At 39.1% G+C, this 15,910-nt stretch overlaps 1 protein-coding gene across 1 annotated transcript in view; it reads right to left on the bottom strand.

Moving 5' to 3' along the window:
- Positions 1 to 2,436: 2,436 nt before the first annotated feature.
- Positions 2,437 to 15,910, bottom strand: part of rnd2 (Rho family GTPase 2) — a 31,239-nt gene continuing 17,765 nt past the window's right edge. Inside the window, exons 3-5 of the mRNA XM_041976002.1 lie at positions 10,680 to 10,789; positions 7,281 to 7,415; positions 2,437 to 2,839 (exon numbers count right to left, since the gene is read on the bottom strand). Of these exons, the coding sequence (XP_041831936.1) occupies positions 2,570 to 2,839; positions 7,281 to 7,415; positions 10,680 to 10,789 (515 nt within the window). The 3' untranslated portion in view covers positions 2,437 to 2,569. The remainder of the gene's footprint in view (positions 2,840 to 7,280; positions 7,416 to 10,679; positions 10,790 to 15,910) is intronic.

Raw genomic sequence — 15,910 nt, forward strand, 5'->3', positions numbered from 1 at the left:
AGTCAAAAAAATATTTTCAGTAGGTGACAGATTTGCTCCGCAGGCACGGACTGGGTTGTTTTATTTGCAGAAGGTAATTTGGCTTTGTCTTATTAAAAAAGCTTGAAAAACAGAAGAAAAGCTATATTTGCATGCATCTAAATGCAAGTCATGTGCACTAATAGTTCCTTGCTTTTAAACCTTTTTTTTTTCATCCCAAAGCATTAAAAAAGTTTTAAAATAATAAAAAAAAGACATATCTCTGCCTCAACACAGCCAATTTTATAGGTGGTAGAGTCTTTTTTTTTTTTTTTAATCTAAATTTTTAAATGCATTTTTTTTGCCCTTGCTTGATGAAGTACTCTATTTATGAATGCATGTGATGAACTGACAATGAGTTTCCTGAGTGTCCCTGAGTCCAGGCAATGATTTCACTTCAAAATCATATCTGCCTGATGGCTTGAGAGTCAAACCATTATTCATTAGTTTTGTTGTAATATACGAAAGAAAATAGCTGAATTCAGCTGGCGGGGGAGAAAAAAACTTATTTAAAAATGCTTAAAAAATAAATAAATAAAATAAGTTGTGCCTATTGTTGGAAGCCAATATATCTTACAAACTAAGATCTTTCAGGACTGTCTGAATCTTTTATAGTTATTATGCAATAATAGGAATTACTTGAATCTGAACATTACCCTTTAATCATGCTGTTTAATCATGTTATTATTCAATTATGGTATTCTTTAATCTTTGAATTTATTACAGAAGGGAATCTGTCTTTGCTTCTGAGAATTAGTGGTGAATATAGATATCTTAAATTTTAGTTAAACGCAGTCTCTACTGTTTTGTAAAAAAAAGTGCAGCTGTATCAAAACCACTAAACGAGCCATAACACTGTTCTAGCTGTGTGACCCATTAATGCCAACACTGACTTTTGTGTTGTTTATGCAGATGTTTGACTAGTCTATATCTTGTATTTGATAAAGAAAGCTTTCAGTTTGTACATTTATTCTACATTGCCCTTACACACTCTCTGTCATTTAATATATTGTCTTAGCTTTGTCCTCTCTTCTTCCATCATTTAAGCCCAGCTGGTAAATGGTTTAATATCGAAAGAGAAGATGCAATAGCAGTTATGATGGTGCAACTTTTAAGTGCTGGCATCATGCTTTGACTTATAGTTGGCAGGTTTATTAACTCTCACCTCCACATACACTGTCAGGATACAGAAGTGTGCCAAGTGAAAATAGTTTAGAAAGTGGGTCCTGGTCTGTAAGAAAAAGTGTCTGCAGTGAGACTGACCAGTGGCAGTTTGTACACTCAAAGTTTGGAGTCCAAGAATCTGTCAAATGAAGCTCCCGATCACAGACTCAACCAGTGTGGAGTCATTTACAAATATAACATTAGTGCTCTGGTGCATCTGCTGCAGTTTAATTTAGTTTTTGCTGGCTGAGAGAATAATCTGAGTATTATAAAGAAAAACTCTTTCCTCAGGCTGCGCTCTTGTGTGACTTGCACAGCAACTTGAGAGTATTAAGAATGACATGAAGCAGACAATTATAGTTTGCAGATAGTTTCTAATGGCTGGTATAAGAAAGCACAAGACATTTTATATCTCAGCTATCTGAGCCATTCAGTTTCTCCATCATTCTGCACATAACAAGACCAGTCACATCTATTATCTTTGATACCATTTCACTTGAAAAAAACAGACATCCAGAAATCATATTTTCCCAGTGAAATCAAGCTGTTGCTTTATTTTAGAGTTAAGTGAAAGTACAACAAAATAGCCCTAGCATTTTCCACAAAAGAAAAACAGCTTTAAAATAGTGATAACAGCATTTCCTCAATGACTCAAACTGACACAGCTGGAGAAAAAATAGAGTTAAATTGGTGAAATAAAACCAGTTTGCTGAAATGCACTTGTGGTAGTAATGCTCACACCTCCCCACCATAAAATGTCAGTCGTTTCATTTCCAGCTCTGAATGAGTCGTCATTCAGGTTCTCTCTGGAATCCATTTTCAGCATTACCACAGATACAGTTTGTTTTGTTTTGTTTTCCTTTCAGATATGGCAACAGGAAGCAACTTCAGGCAGAGTGGCTTAACAAGTAGTCCTCATGTCTGCTGAGCGACACCGTCTTTGGAAATAACAAGTTTCATTTGCAGACATCCTGCATCAACAAGCCTCACATGCACACTCTCCGTCGCAGTACAGCTGTGCCATCCTCTATCAGGAAATTAATTCCACTTTAATTCCCCGTACTAGGCGGCACTTCCACTATCACAGCTTCCGCATGTCCAGAGGGTTAATCCAATTTGCCATCATTTGAAAACAACACAGATATGTAAACAGCCTATAAAATATGCACACACACAACTAAAAAAGGGGAAAAAAAATCCAAAGCATTTTTTTTCCACAGTGTAATATTTCAGTTTTTTTTTCTGTTCTCACTATTTTGTAGTGCAAAAAAAAAAAGAAAAAAAAAAACCATAAAAACAAAAAACAAATAATAAATAGACTTCCTCTTTTATATAATTCTGGCTTTATGTATGTACATATATACTGTATATTTATGAGGCTGAGTCTCTACATGAGCACACAGCTCTTGGCCCGGTCCTTCCTCATGGCCGGGGCTTGGTCCATTTGCTCAGTCCGACCCGGCAGAGGTGGCAGAGGGAGCTGTGACACTCGCTTCAGGCCTCTGCGGGAACTGCTGCGTTTTAGCTGCGGCTTGTGCGGCCGCCGCACTGACGCCAAGGTGGTGATGTGGAACACATCACGAACACTGTTCTCAGAAACCTTGGAAGTGCACTCCACGTAGGCCACTGCCCCCATCTGTCGGGCTATTGTGCTTCCCTGGAAGATGGAGACAGATGAAAGGCAATTAGACAGCAGGTAAAGTGAGAAAGAAGAAGGCTACCTGCTACTATTAAATAAAATCCCTTCAGCTATCAGACATAATTTTGTGTAAGTGCTTTTCATTTAGACAATCTTCACAAAAAGATTTTTGTCCTTCATGAGACTTTGGACTTTTCAAGGCTGTCTTTAACATAAGTTTCCTTAATATGCAGTTTGAAGTGCTTTACAAAGTTAAATGTTGCAGTACCTTCCTTTGCTGTACCATAGCATATGCAGACTTTACATGTAAAACATCAGAACCCTAAACGTTTCTGAAAAAGATGCAGCAGTACATAGACAAATATGTTTATGTTATCTACAAAACGCCAATGATCTACATATGTCTGGAGACAAATAAAGTCCCTCTGTCTAAAACATTAATAATGCAGATGCTGAATTCTGGATCAGAGCAGCACAGATCCCACTGGGTTGATGTTGAGAAAATCTTTGCATCTACTTAGTGATAAGACTAGACTCTAGCAAAACTTCTCCAGTACTAGAGCTTACCCGTAAGTGATGCAACAACACACTCAGATAATTAAGAGTGTAAATCGTTCGCTTAAGATCAAATCAGGCAAATTTAATTTAAAAATCCCTCAGCCCCGACTCTTTGCTACACTACAGTGGGGCTTCATCTCTTGTCTCATTATCAGCTATTAAATCCTACAGGATGAACACATGAACAAGTTGCAACAGATGAGATGGTTATGCATTTCTTTTGACCCTAAAATTACATGCTCTCCAAAACAGAGAGGGATTTCATTCCCAGAGGATGTGGTTTGATTTCTATCGTGACTGTGCACTGAGCCGCATGTAGGGAGAAATGCAGCCCTCATTAGGTGGAACAGCAGCTTTAGATTCACTGGTTGTGGCTGGAGGGGGCCAAGGTAGAGATTGCAGTGACAACAAAAAAAGTTGGATTGAATCTTGGGCAGATTAGTGCATGCGGAAATGTGTGGAGTTCACCCAGTGGTCATTCTCACTGGTGATTTTTCAGCTCTGGTGGAATTCAATTTAAGATCAACAATGGGATAACAACAAAGGCTATTAGATTAGAGCACCAAAATGTTTATTTTGGACAGTCTTATCATCTGCTGTTGAACTCACATTTTCTGAGCAAACAGTAGCTACCTTTAACTGAAACAGAGACTAAAAAGTAGAAAAACAACTGCTTATTTGCAGTCATGTGAAAAAGAAAGTACACATTTATTCTATTCAAAATCTAACATATCAGACCATTATAGAAAAAAGTCTGGTTCTTGCTAGCTCTTAAAATGAAGTCAACCCTTTCTTCAGAACATTGCTTCAGTTCATTGAGATATACAGACATTTGTTTCTGCACAGCATTTCAATCAGGTTGAGATCCGGACTTTAACTGGGTCAAAGCAAAACTTTTCTTTTTCAATGATTCTGCTGTAGATTTGCTGCTGTGCTTGGGATTACTGTCCTGTTGCATGACCTAGTTTTGGTTAGATTTTAGCTGTCAAACAGACAGCCTCATATTTAACTACAATACTTTTGTTGTCAGAAGAGTTCATAGTTGACTAAATGACTGCAAGGTGTCCAGGTCCTGCAAAACAAGCCCAAATCATCACCTCCCACCACTGCTTGACAGCTGATTTGAGGTGTTACATATTTGCAAACTTAAGCTGTGCTGTTTTGTTTTGATTTTTTTAACTATGCATTCACACTAGGATTATTTGTTGTGCTTTCAACAAACCCTGGGCCACTTCCATGGCTAGTACGGTCTGTTTGGAGTAGTGTGAACACCAATTTGCACTCTGGTGTGAACCAACTCTGGTCTGCTTGAAAACAAGGGGTTTTGACTCACTTGCAAGTGAACCCTGATACAGTTCACTTAAAATGTGAAAGCAAATGGACCATCCAGTGAACCAAAGAGAAGAAGTGGTGTAGAAAGTGTTATAGAGCAATGTGCTGCCTAGCTCGCTGCTTCACCTGCTACTCAATACTGGACAACTTCTTGAGAAAACCATATTAGGCTTAAAGTAAAAGCAGAGTCCCCAAGACTGCTTAAACTTGGTATTGCTCCATTGTTTACTTTTGGTGAATGAGTAATTTTTGGTCCTAGCTAATCAATGATCTGGGTTTTCTTCTTCCTTATGTCTTTTCTCTCTTGGTCAGTGGACATTTTGGGTAATATCACTACTTGCTGGCAGGTGCATGATGTTGTCCAGGTGGTTTGGTCTGCTTGAGTAAATGTGAAAGCAAAGCAAACCAAATAAAGGTTCAACATTTCTTAATGTTCCCTGCTCAATATGTCCCCTGAATTTCCCGGGTGTAAATGTACCCTAAGACTCTGAAATGTAGCTCTTCTGCTTACAAAGAGATGTTCATAAGACCGATGATGACCAATTAATCAAGTGAATTTAATTAGCAGCACTTCCTGTGGAGGCAATGAAGGTCTTTTTAGTTTTTCACAAACTATTTGTCTATTCTGTCTTAGGTTTTGTTAATAAATGACATAGTGTAACATGTCAGGTTATGTTGTTCCTCTGAGGCTGTATTTACCTAATTTCAAGACAGGATTTCTTATCATGTCCTGATACAACCTTAGAAATGAAAGGAGAGGTTGTACATTCTTTTTTTTTTACATAAAAGTAGTTCTAGCCATAAATGGTTCCCAGGTACATGAGTGCTGATTTGGTCATCTGTCTTTTGTTTATTTATCTTATTATATATTGTTTTATTCTGTTGGTGATCTTTTAGAGGCAGTGTGTGTTCAGTCGCCAGCAGCTCTCAGGCAGTAGTGAGGAAAAAAGCCTCTATTGTTTTGATGGCTTTTGTGTGGTGCTAAAAAAGCCACTCCACTATGTGTGTCCTAAACAGGATAGCAACAAAATGAATGCATTGAGAAATTATTAAAATTCACAAATTTACAGTTTATCACCACCTCCCATCCTTTTCATCCCACATCTCCTTAGCATAGAGGTCATGGCGACTTGTGATAAAAAGGCTCTCTCATTTATCAATGTCCATTTTCTATTCATGCTACATTTTCAAAAATCCCTAAATCTGCATGAATATTTCATTCCAGGAACAAATCTGTGCCTGGACATAAACACTATAGTCATTATTTTTTCTTCAGCATTTGCCATAAGCAAGGCTTTATAGCTTTTCAGCAAATGTAGGTTAAAACACCAACCACAGCGGCATGTTACCACGGGGTTTACACAGCTTTTAAGCTTCCTTTTCCACCAACGGGTGCGGGTCAGGATGGGACAGTTAGGGTGCGGATATGGCTTGTAAACTGTAATCTCGTTGCGTTGCCTCAGTAGAGCTGGGCAATTAACTGAAAAATAATTGAAAATTAAATCGACATCAACATTCAGAACCAATCATCAGTGTAATCTTGCTTATGTCGGTTATTTAAATTATCTCCTAAATATATTTTAAAAATTTATTAAATGACCATATATAGTTAAACTGTGTGTGATTCTTTTCACTTATAAAATCAATATCTGCTCTTCTATTATGAAAATATTTGCAACAAAAACTTAAAAAATATAAAAACAGTACTAAAATAATTTCTGCTTTATTGTAATTAAGGTAACATATTCAATAAATAATTATATTAATTTCAGGTCATATTACCCAGCTCTATCCCACAGCCAACCATAACCTTACCTGAGAGGCGGAGTATCAGCTAGATAGCGTAAGATGCCTCAGCTACGTAATAGCATTACGCCATCGCAGCACGAGGCCTTCCTTAAAGTATAACCAAAACACGACTCAAAAACAAAGAATGGCGGTCATCCAACAGTTTGTGTTCTCTCTTCTTGGTGGTGCTTCACAACGCCATTTTAAATGGAGATTTAATAAACAAAAAGGAAATCCTCTAAACAAGGAGCCGTTCCTGCTTTGTTTTTGTGCCAGGTCGTACGGAAAGTGACCTTCTTTTCCAACCAGTCAATGGACTGCAGTTTGTCATGCTCCACCCTTTTGGGGATCAGTTAGATTGGTACCAAAACAGAAGGATTGCAAAAAAGTCGGATGGGTCGGGTTGTATAATAGGGTACCTTTCCCAGTTTTCGCATGCGGAAATGCAAAAAATTGCTTCCCAAACCGCACCGCACACATTGGTGGAAACGGGGCTTTTTAGTGGCCATGTAGTAGCTGATTGTGTTGCATGAGCCTTCTCTCATACTCCCTTCCTGAGGGATCTGAAAAGAAGTAATATCACCACTGATCCAAGATGGAAATACTCATATTTTACAGCAGGATTTCTTTTTTATTTAATTTCTGCATCTGTTGTTCTTTTTAAAATCTTCCTTCCTGAGGCTCTTTCCAGGTTTCTATTAAGAAGGTGCTTTGGTTCGCAACTCAATATCTGTGTTTATCCCACTTCTTTTACTTTAGATCAGCCTATCCTTGTCCTCACCTGCTCATGGGTGACAGGAATGAGGCGCTGCTTGGACAGTTCTCTCAGGGTGTTGACGTCTGTCCTCATGTCCAGCTTACAGCCCACCAACACCACTTTGGCATTTGGACAGAACTCCTGAGTCTCTCCTTGCCACTGTGGACAGAAACACAGAAATTCACCACTGATGCCAAATATGAGAACTGAACTGCTGAGGAACAGTTAAGACCTTTGGCTTCTCCGACACTGTATGCCTGAGCTTCGGGGAGGTGAAACCTCCCTTTATTACATGCACTTGCTCTGCTGAGAAGTAACAGGAAATTCAGAATGATTTACAATAATATGCAAGGTTTGCAGTATAAAATATGGAAGAATTGGAATTGAACTGATTTTAAAAAACTACAGTTAAATGTGAACCACTCTTTTTGGCCTTTCAAGCAAAATTTGCATATTATCTTTATTTTGTATAGTCTTAATCAGATAAAAATAAACAGAAATAAGCTTTGTGCAAGAATTTGGACATTCCCAAGAGGTTTGCGCTTTCAGAAAAACTCGAGGATTAGTGCTTGGTTACAGTCATTGTAAAGAAAGGCCAAGTCATGTGAAATTCAAAGCTGACTCTTTAAACCTTTTCCCATCAATCAGAAGCCACAAGCTCTTCTAAGCAGCTGCCTAGCACTCTGAAAAATATGCTAATTAATGCCTGCACAGCGGGGAAAGGCTTTAAATAGAGAGTAAATTCTTTTACAGGTTGTGGAAATAGCTCATAATGTAATTAAGAAATGACAGTTAACTGGTGGAGGGCCAAGGTGAGTTCTGGAAGATTACAAAACCTTTAAGCAAGAATTACTTTTAATAGCCCAAAATAATAATAAAAACCCATTTTGACAACAAAAAACACATTGAAGATGATTTAGAAAACTATGGAAAGGTGGTGCAATGTTCTATGTTGCAGCTACTGTGACTGTCACCTTGGTCATCAGACTGACCGATGGACTGTTTGGAGAAAACAAAAAAAAGATGCAGAGCTCCTTGCAAAAACCACTTCCCCTGCTCTTAAGTACTGACATGGATTGATTGTGTTTGCAGCCAGTAGGGGACATTTGACTTGTAAAGAGAAGAGAGGATTCAATTAAAGGCCAGAAAATTCTGGGAACAGAATTCAGACCTGTTGCTATAAAAATTGGTTTCTTAGTATATAACCAAACACTTTTAAGTCCATAATAAACTACTTTAAAAGGTGACAGAGAAAAGTTTTGCTTGACCAAAACTGCATCATCATTTACTACATAAATTTGTTGATAGCTTCACCCCTGTGACAGCATGGCAAACCTGCCTCTCGCCTGCTAATTGCTGGTATAGGCTTCAGCTTCGCCGGGACCCTGAACTGAAATAAGCTGTGTAGAAAATGCATGAATGGATGGATAGTTTCACTACTTAACTGTAGCAGATTTTTCACTTTGGTACCCCCAATAAGAGCTAATTCAGCATACGTCTTGCATCCTGTCTCTTTTCTAAGTTCTCTTAAGCCAGTAAGTCAATGCAATGTTGACTCCTGGCTCATTCAATCTCCTTCTTTTTGCCATCTCCTTTGATATTTTCATCTTGCATTTTTTTTGCTGAATCAGCCATGTTGCACAATCAAATTGACTAATATGTTTAAATCAAATTGCTGGTGTGTGACGCAGTGCCTTAAAGCAAAATTCAGTTGTCACTTGATGCTCCAGTCTGGAAAAAAAGTTGTGAAGTGTGGCTTCTCAGGCTCGGGACGTTGCAGGGTAGTGACAGCTCCAGGGATTTGTATATTAAATGTCACTGTGCCATCAAAACATTGTCAGAAATATTACAGAAATCTGCCATTGATGGATGTATTTTAGATGTCCTTTGCACATATACAGTATTTCTAAAAAATGTTTTTATACTAGTATTCCTGAGAAAAATAAAGAAGCTGAATGTCCACAATCCTATGCAGTTAAATGTTTTATTACCAGACAAGTCATCGGTTCCTTTATGTCAGCTTGACTCAGGTTTCTGCAGTACCCTAAGTGTATAACACTTCACACAGACTACGTCAACAAATCTATTTCAGGTTCTGCTCAGAAAAGGTTGAGCCGTCTTCCTTCTGAAACCATCTTGAGATTAAATGTCACTTCTGAGACTTAGCTGAACCAACAGTCTCTCCTTTCTGCGACCCAAATACACGACAGTCCTGAGATGTTCCACATGCCGTGTGCAAAATGTCAGGGTGTCCATTCAGCCTTCACGCGTTACACAACCTTTAACCTTTGAAGCCCATCCCTATTCTGCCAATAACATCCACTCAAAGGCTTTGATTGTTTAACCCGCTCTCCTCCCCCAGCTGTCATCCAGCAACCTCTGAGACCTCCTCGTTCCTGGAGGTCAAGAGTCTAATTTGGGATGGTGATTGTGCAACAGGTTTTCTATGAGCCCTGAAGTTTCAGGGATTACCAGGATGACAAGTAGGGGGCAGAGGTCATGGCAAACCCCTGCCAAGCAATTCATGGGAAAAGCTAAAGCTGGATGCCAGCAACGCTCTTCCTTGTTGACAGAAGCCACTGAGGCTTATAAGATATACGTGGGTTAAAAAAATGCTGTCTCAGGGTTAGACCTACAAAAACTTCAAGGGCATTTTAGCAGCTCTCATCAGACCACTAAACACGTCAACAAGCCAGTCGTGGGAATTGTGCCCCAGTTCAAAGGCAAATACTTACACATGGCTTCAAGATGAGAGACCAGTAAAAGGTTTAGGACTGGTTTATATCATGCACATGCATGCAAATAAACCCAGTAAGTTGCAGAAATATACACATCAGGTATTTCCCTATATTCGGGCATGCAATTCCCACAGGCTGTAAAAACATGCCATAGACCACATTTAACAACCCAACTAATACAGCCAAATTCAACTCTAGCATTATAACCTCTTTACAGTTAGCTGTCTTAACTGCCACCATCTGGTCCACCATTTTGCATAAAGCTCAGATTTTAGATCATAAAACCTACAGAGTCTGTTTCTAGTGCCAGGCTCTGCTACAGCTTCTCTCATACACTTAGCGTATTTGTGTGTCTGATATTCCATCTGAATCCACCAGGCAGCAAAGCCTCTCCTCTCACTCTTCAAAATGACCTTTCATTTCTCACAGGGACGCGGGTCAAGTACCCACAGACAATTTGATGAAATAAAGGAATGGGAGGCATTAAACTCTGCTGCTGATTCGCTCTGTTGTTGAACCATGAAAAGCTGCTGGCACAGAAATCTGAGTCAATACAAGATGCTGATTGGGAAAAAAAACTAAGTAATTTTCTGGTTGGTTTTCCTGTATCACAGCATATAAATGCTGATGTCAAGCATTGTAAGTGAAAACAGAGTTAAAAAAAAAAAAAAGATGAAACACTGACCTTCTTTATGACACTGTCCAAAGTCTCAGGACGGCTGATGTCAAAACAGATGAGTACTGCATCTGAATCAGGATACGCCAGCGGCCTTACATTGTCATAATAAGAAGAACCTGTGGACACACAGTAACATATGGCATTAGGTCACTATGGCTTCGGAGGAATTCCTATGAGTATGCATTTTTAACCAAATCTAACCCCATGAGGATGTTCATCCTAACCATATGGCCTACTCTGTCAATTAGAAACAGACTGCACATCCCTGGAAGGTAATCTAAAGGTCAGTAATACATGCATAGCACATTAAAGCAGGCGCTGTGACATGCACTTGGACATGCTGCAGCTTGACCGCACTCTGCAGATGCAAATGAGTCTTAATCTTCATAGTTATGCATACATATTTGCGTATAATTTTCTCCTGGGCTTCCACACAGCTGTGACCTCCCTTTATCACGGCGCTTCATGAAGAATGTCGAGGGGTTACTCAGAGAGGCGCACACACAAAAGTGTTTAAATTATAGTAGGTTGAGAACTGGAGGACTTGTGCACGTAATCCATACTCATCTTGATGTGGCAGTGAGTGCCAGTACAAAGGCCAAACTAAAGGTTGAATCCCTTAATTGTCTTGACTCATCCCTCTTTCTGCCTTTTTTGTAAATGTTCCCAGTTTTAAAATCTTACACTTCTTTGGCTGTTTTAGATTCGCTTTACTTCACTCCGGCTTTTCATTTTTGTACCTTGATCACATATGAAGGCAGAGTGGTGCCTCTGAACTTGCACAAGTTGCTCGGTTACACAGTTCCTGCCTTCTTACAGCTCTCATTAGAAGACTTGTAAAAATATCTGGGCTCTGAGGGAAATGTGGCTGAGGCCATGTGGGCACTCTTTCTCCTACTTTCATTAGAAACTGGTGTGAACCTGATCTCCACAGCTGCTAAAAGTTAAAGTCATGAAAATGCTGTTGTTTGGTGACAATTTTCCACATTTTACACCACCAGGAATGTGCAACAATCAGTGGATCAAATAAAATATTTTGCACACTTTGGTATGTTAGAGACATCTAACACTGTGTTTAATTCCTTAAGGCCATATAAGGTGATTGATTTGCATTTGGTACATAAGTGTTTCATACCAGATCTTACCCAATAAACAGCCTGTTAAAGAGCTGCTTGCCTTTGTCTCATTTGGCAAATGGAGCCTGCACAATAGGACAACAGCATGTTTTAGTATCACTGGGGTGTCTTTGTTAAGGATGGAATGAGACTATGACAATGGCTGCACGCGGCTCGTATCCCCCATCATTCAGCGAGCTGTCCTGTGGTGACCTGCCTTCACACAGAGAACAATGCAACAGGCTGCCTGCTGCAGCATCACAAGCTGCACAATAAGGGATTGCTCCTTTTGTAACTCCAAATGAGAAGCTCTGTTTACAGTCTGTTTCTCACCAAAATGCACTTTGCCATCATGGACATGTTTTCAATCATTAATTGTTTACGTTGGCCTCAAACTTTTCATTTTGAGATCAGTTTTAATAATCACCCTTTGCAGCTGCCAGAAATGTGCAACCTATATAGTGGGTAAAAATAACTATTATAAGGAATAATATCATGATTATAACTTTCAAGTAAAGTCATCATAATTGATTTTAAATAAAATACAACTTATTTCAAATACCCAGTGTCGACTTAAACCAAAACTGATGTTCAAAATGAAAATACAAAGAGTTAATGAGAAAAGCTAACATCACTCGACAATGAAGAGGACAAGAAGAAAGAGGAGGACAAGGAATGATGGTTGTTCAGCAAAGACAGATGGAAGGAAGCAGTGAGCAACTGTATATTAATGTACATTATAATTTAATAAGCCTCATGTAAGAAATTTGTGTAAATAATTACAAAGTGATATGTGTTGCTATGGCTACAGAGCAGCAGTTCCTCCAACTGAAATGGTCATGTCATTGTTTTTTATACCCTTAAATATAATTCATAATTCTGTATTGTAAGGTACCACACCTACAAGCGGCATGAGGGAGCATGTTTCATTTAAGCATTTCTACATCATTAAGTCTGTCATTTAAAAAGACACAAAATAGTCATGAGGTGAGGATAAAACAGATATGGAACTATACTTTTTTGGGGCAAGCTTTTTATTTTTTTATACTTTTTTTGCACAGATTGCTGCACTTACATGTTAACACAATAGAAAACAAAATTTTGTCATTTCCTGTTGGATTAAAGCTGTAGCATCATGTGGTTATGGGTTAGGCTAAAATACATTCTTTTTGCAATAGAGAAGCCATTTTTTACCCTTCACATGCAGTTAGGCTCACAACCACTCGAAGTTGCATATTCTTTGAATACATGCCACTATAGTCCATATCAGCCTGCATGCACATGAGTCACATAGGCACATGTTGGGGAGGAAGCAAAAAGGTGATGAAAAGGTTAACTGCAATGGCAGTATTCATAAATGACAAAGACAAGAACAGATTTGACTCAGTTTGACTTTTAGCCTCAAAACAATGTCAAAAAACATTTTTAATATGACACTGCTGTGAAATGCGCAAATGCATGCCAGTCAACTGGGATAAAACAGAAACAACTGAAGAGATGACAGTAGTTAAGCTTAAGATAATAGCTTGAAACTTTGACATGTTAAACTACACTGTTGTTATAGTGAAGCATAAAGTTAACGAGGCAAGCTCAAACAACTGTGAGCATGTACACTGTGGCTATTACAAAACAAAGGCACTATTTTCACACAGATCCCGGAGAAAAATCTCCAACAACAACCTCCCTTCAAAGTAGACTGTAAGTAACAATGACAACTTTGAATTAGCACTTAGATACCCTTTTGGCTCTCGTGGGTTGTTTTCAAGCAGGTATGGAGGATTTCTACAAATCAGATTTGAAGTACCATGACAAGCCAGAGGAACCCGACTTTATTCATGCAAGTTCAGCATTTGTATTTGTTTTTAACATATACATTTCTGAAGCTGCACTATGTAACAATTGAGGCAATCTATGGCCAAAAAATATTATAATATTAACAACTATGCCTGTATTAATGCAGAATCCAGTGAAAATAAGACAGGTGTTTTTATTGCCTTAAACAATTTTTTCCAAAAATGAAACCACTGTCCCATTTCCACAGTAGTCTAAAAAGGACAAACATAACACTAGCTCTACTGTGTTTTTAATTATCTTCATTTTTTTTTTCAACAATTTTGCAGAAAGGAGATGTTATGGTTGTATTTCTACATGGTTGGAATCTGCAGCTCATGCCATTAACTTTACCTTATACACAGTGGACCTTGTAAAAGTAATGAGGATGAATGGATATTTTCAAGAATGTTCACAGCATCTTCAGTGATAATAACACATGCATGGCTATAATAACTGCCTATAAGCATGCACTTTACCCTACCAAAATCCATTTACACTGAGCTAGTAGATGATAATCATAGTTATTTTTCCCTTGTCACAAGAGCAGCTGGTTTTGTAATTATTGACTATGGGGGAGAATGTTTCTGGGTACACAATAGTAAAATAAGCTAATTTGATTTTGCTATGGGTTATGCAGCATGATTCAATTATTTATGTGGTCTTAAAGCAATTCCACATAGTTGTGCCTGCAAAAATCTTTGATAATACAATCATTTTAGTCTATCTTACTGGATGTTACTAGGAACTCACAGTGCCCTGTTCATCTTATTAACACAAGATTGCTACTGTTCTGTACTGCTGAGATAGCAAGACTAACACACTCACACACACACACCCTAAAAAAACCCCAATCACAGGGAAGTCTAACAGTCAGCAAAGCTCACATTCTACAACAGAAAGCTCTGATTGGTAGTAGTCACACATGAGCTGCTATAACTGCTGAAGTTAGTCTTTAGTGTGTATCACAGAGTTGCAGATCTGCACTAAGGTTAGAGCTCGAGAATAAAAAGAAACAGAGCACCTGGAGGAGGAACACTGGGAAAAAAGAAGATTTAATTACTTTGACTACAGGGTGAGAAGAAGGTGTTGAAGCTGCTGCTGATGAAAGCAATCAGGGAATTAAAGGAGAATCTATACAAAAGAGGGAAATATATCGTATTAAGGAAAGTTGAGACAACAGTGCTCATTTGCTCCCAACTGCTCTCGTCACAGCACCGCAATCTGGAGCTCTTTCTACCTTGAGTGACAGCAGGCCTACATCAGCACTTTTGCAAAGTTGGAAGAAATGTCTACTGAGGGACAAGAGAGGAGAAATGTCCTGTTTCAAGCAAGTCAAACAGGCACAAATAAACTCCAATAACCATAACAATCAAAAACATGAGGAGTCGAAGAATAGGAAGAGAGTGGCTTCCCCAGCAAGAAGACATAACCTGTGATAAAAGAGGATGTAGCTGCGGAGAGGAGAGGAGGGGAGGGCTGGAGTAGGTGTTTGGGTAGGTGATGAAAGCACTGGACACAGGAGGACAGATCAAATAAAGAGGTATGAGAGCTATGGGTTGGCTATTGGTGGAGCTGGCCTGTGCCCATTCATTGTGAGGTGGAACAAAAGGTCAATTGAATTTCAGACAGAGGCGGGATGAGATGGATGGGATAGGAGGGTGAGGGAGGGGCACACACCCTGGCAGGAACCATTACAAACCATCATGCCTGGTAAGGAGCGGGGACTCTGCCAAGGGAAGGAAAGGCATTAAAACGCCCCACACAAAACCTCCTCGAGAGTTAACATTGGCCTGATTCAGCACAAGCATTCTCTCATACTGGAAAGTGGATTTCTGCCTTTATTTCTGTTGGGCTTATTAGCGCTAAGCCACCCTGCAGCACTACGGCGAAGTCTCTGCCAAGAAGAGGTGACATAGGTGGGAGGCAAGCGCAACCCATCAGTCGAGCTTCATCAAAGGCCAGAAATATCCCAGAGGATGTTGAGGCGGGTTAGAACTTAGTGGAGCGCTAATATACAGTAATAAGGCTTGAGGGTTTGTGGTATGACTTCATTTATGCCTCCTGTCCCCTGACACAGACTTCCCCATAGGGAAAATCTGTCTGAAGCAGCTTTCTAACTGCTTATTCAAATGCTCCTCTGGGAGAGGGAGAGATTCATTTTTTTGATGACAGTCAATTTAAACTTAAAAAATAAAACAAAAATGGTGCTGTCTGATGAAGAAGCTTTCTTGGGAATCCTGAGCGAATGAGTGTGATTCTCAATCTAACAAAGCCTTACAGTGTTCTCTG

Source organism: Melanotaenia boesemani, chromosome 2 (genome assembly GCF_017639745.1).
Source record: "Melanotaenia boesemani isolate fMelBoe1 chromosome 2, fMelBoe1.pri, whole genome shotgun sequence".
Classification (NCBI taxonomy): domain Eukaryota; kingdom Metazoa; phylum Chordata; class Actinopteri; order Atheriniformes; family Melanotaeniidae; genus Melanotaenia; species Melanotaenia boesemani.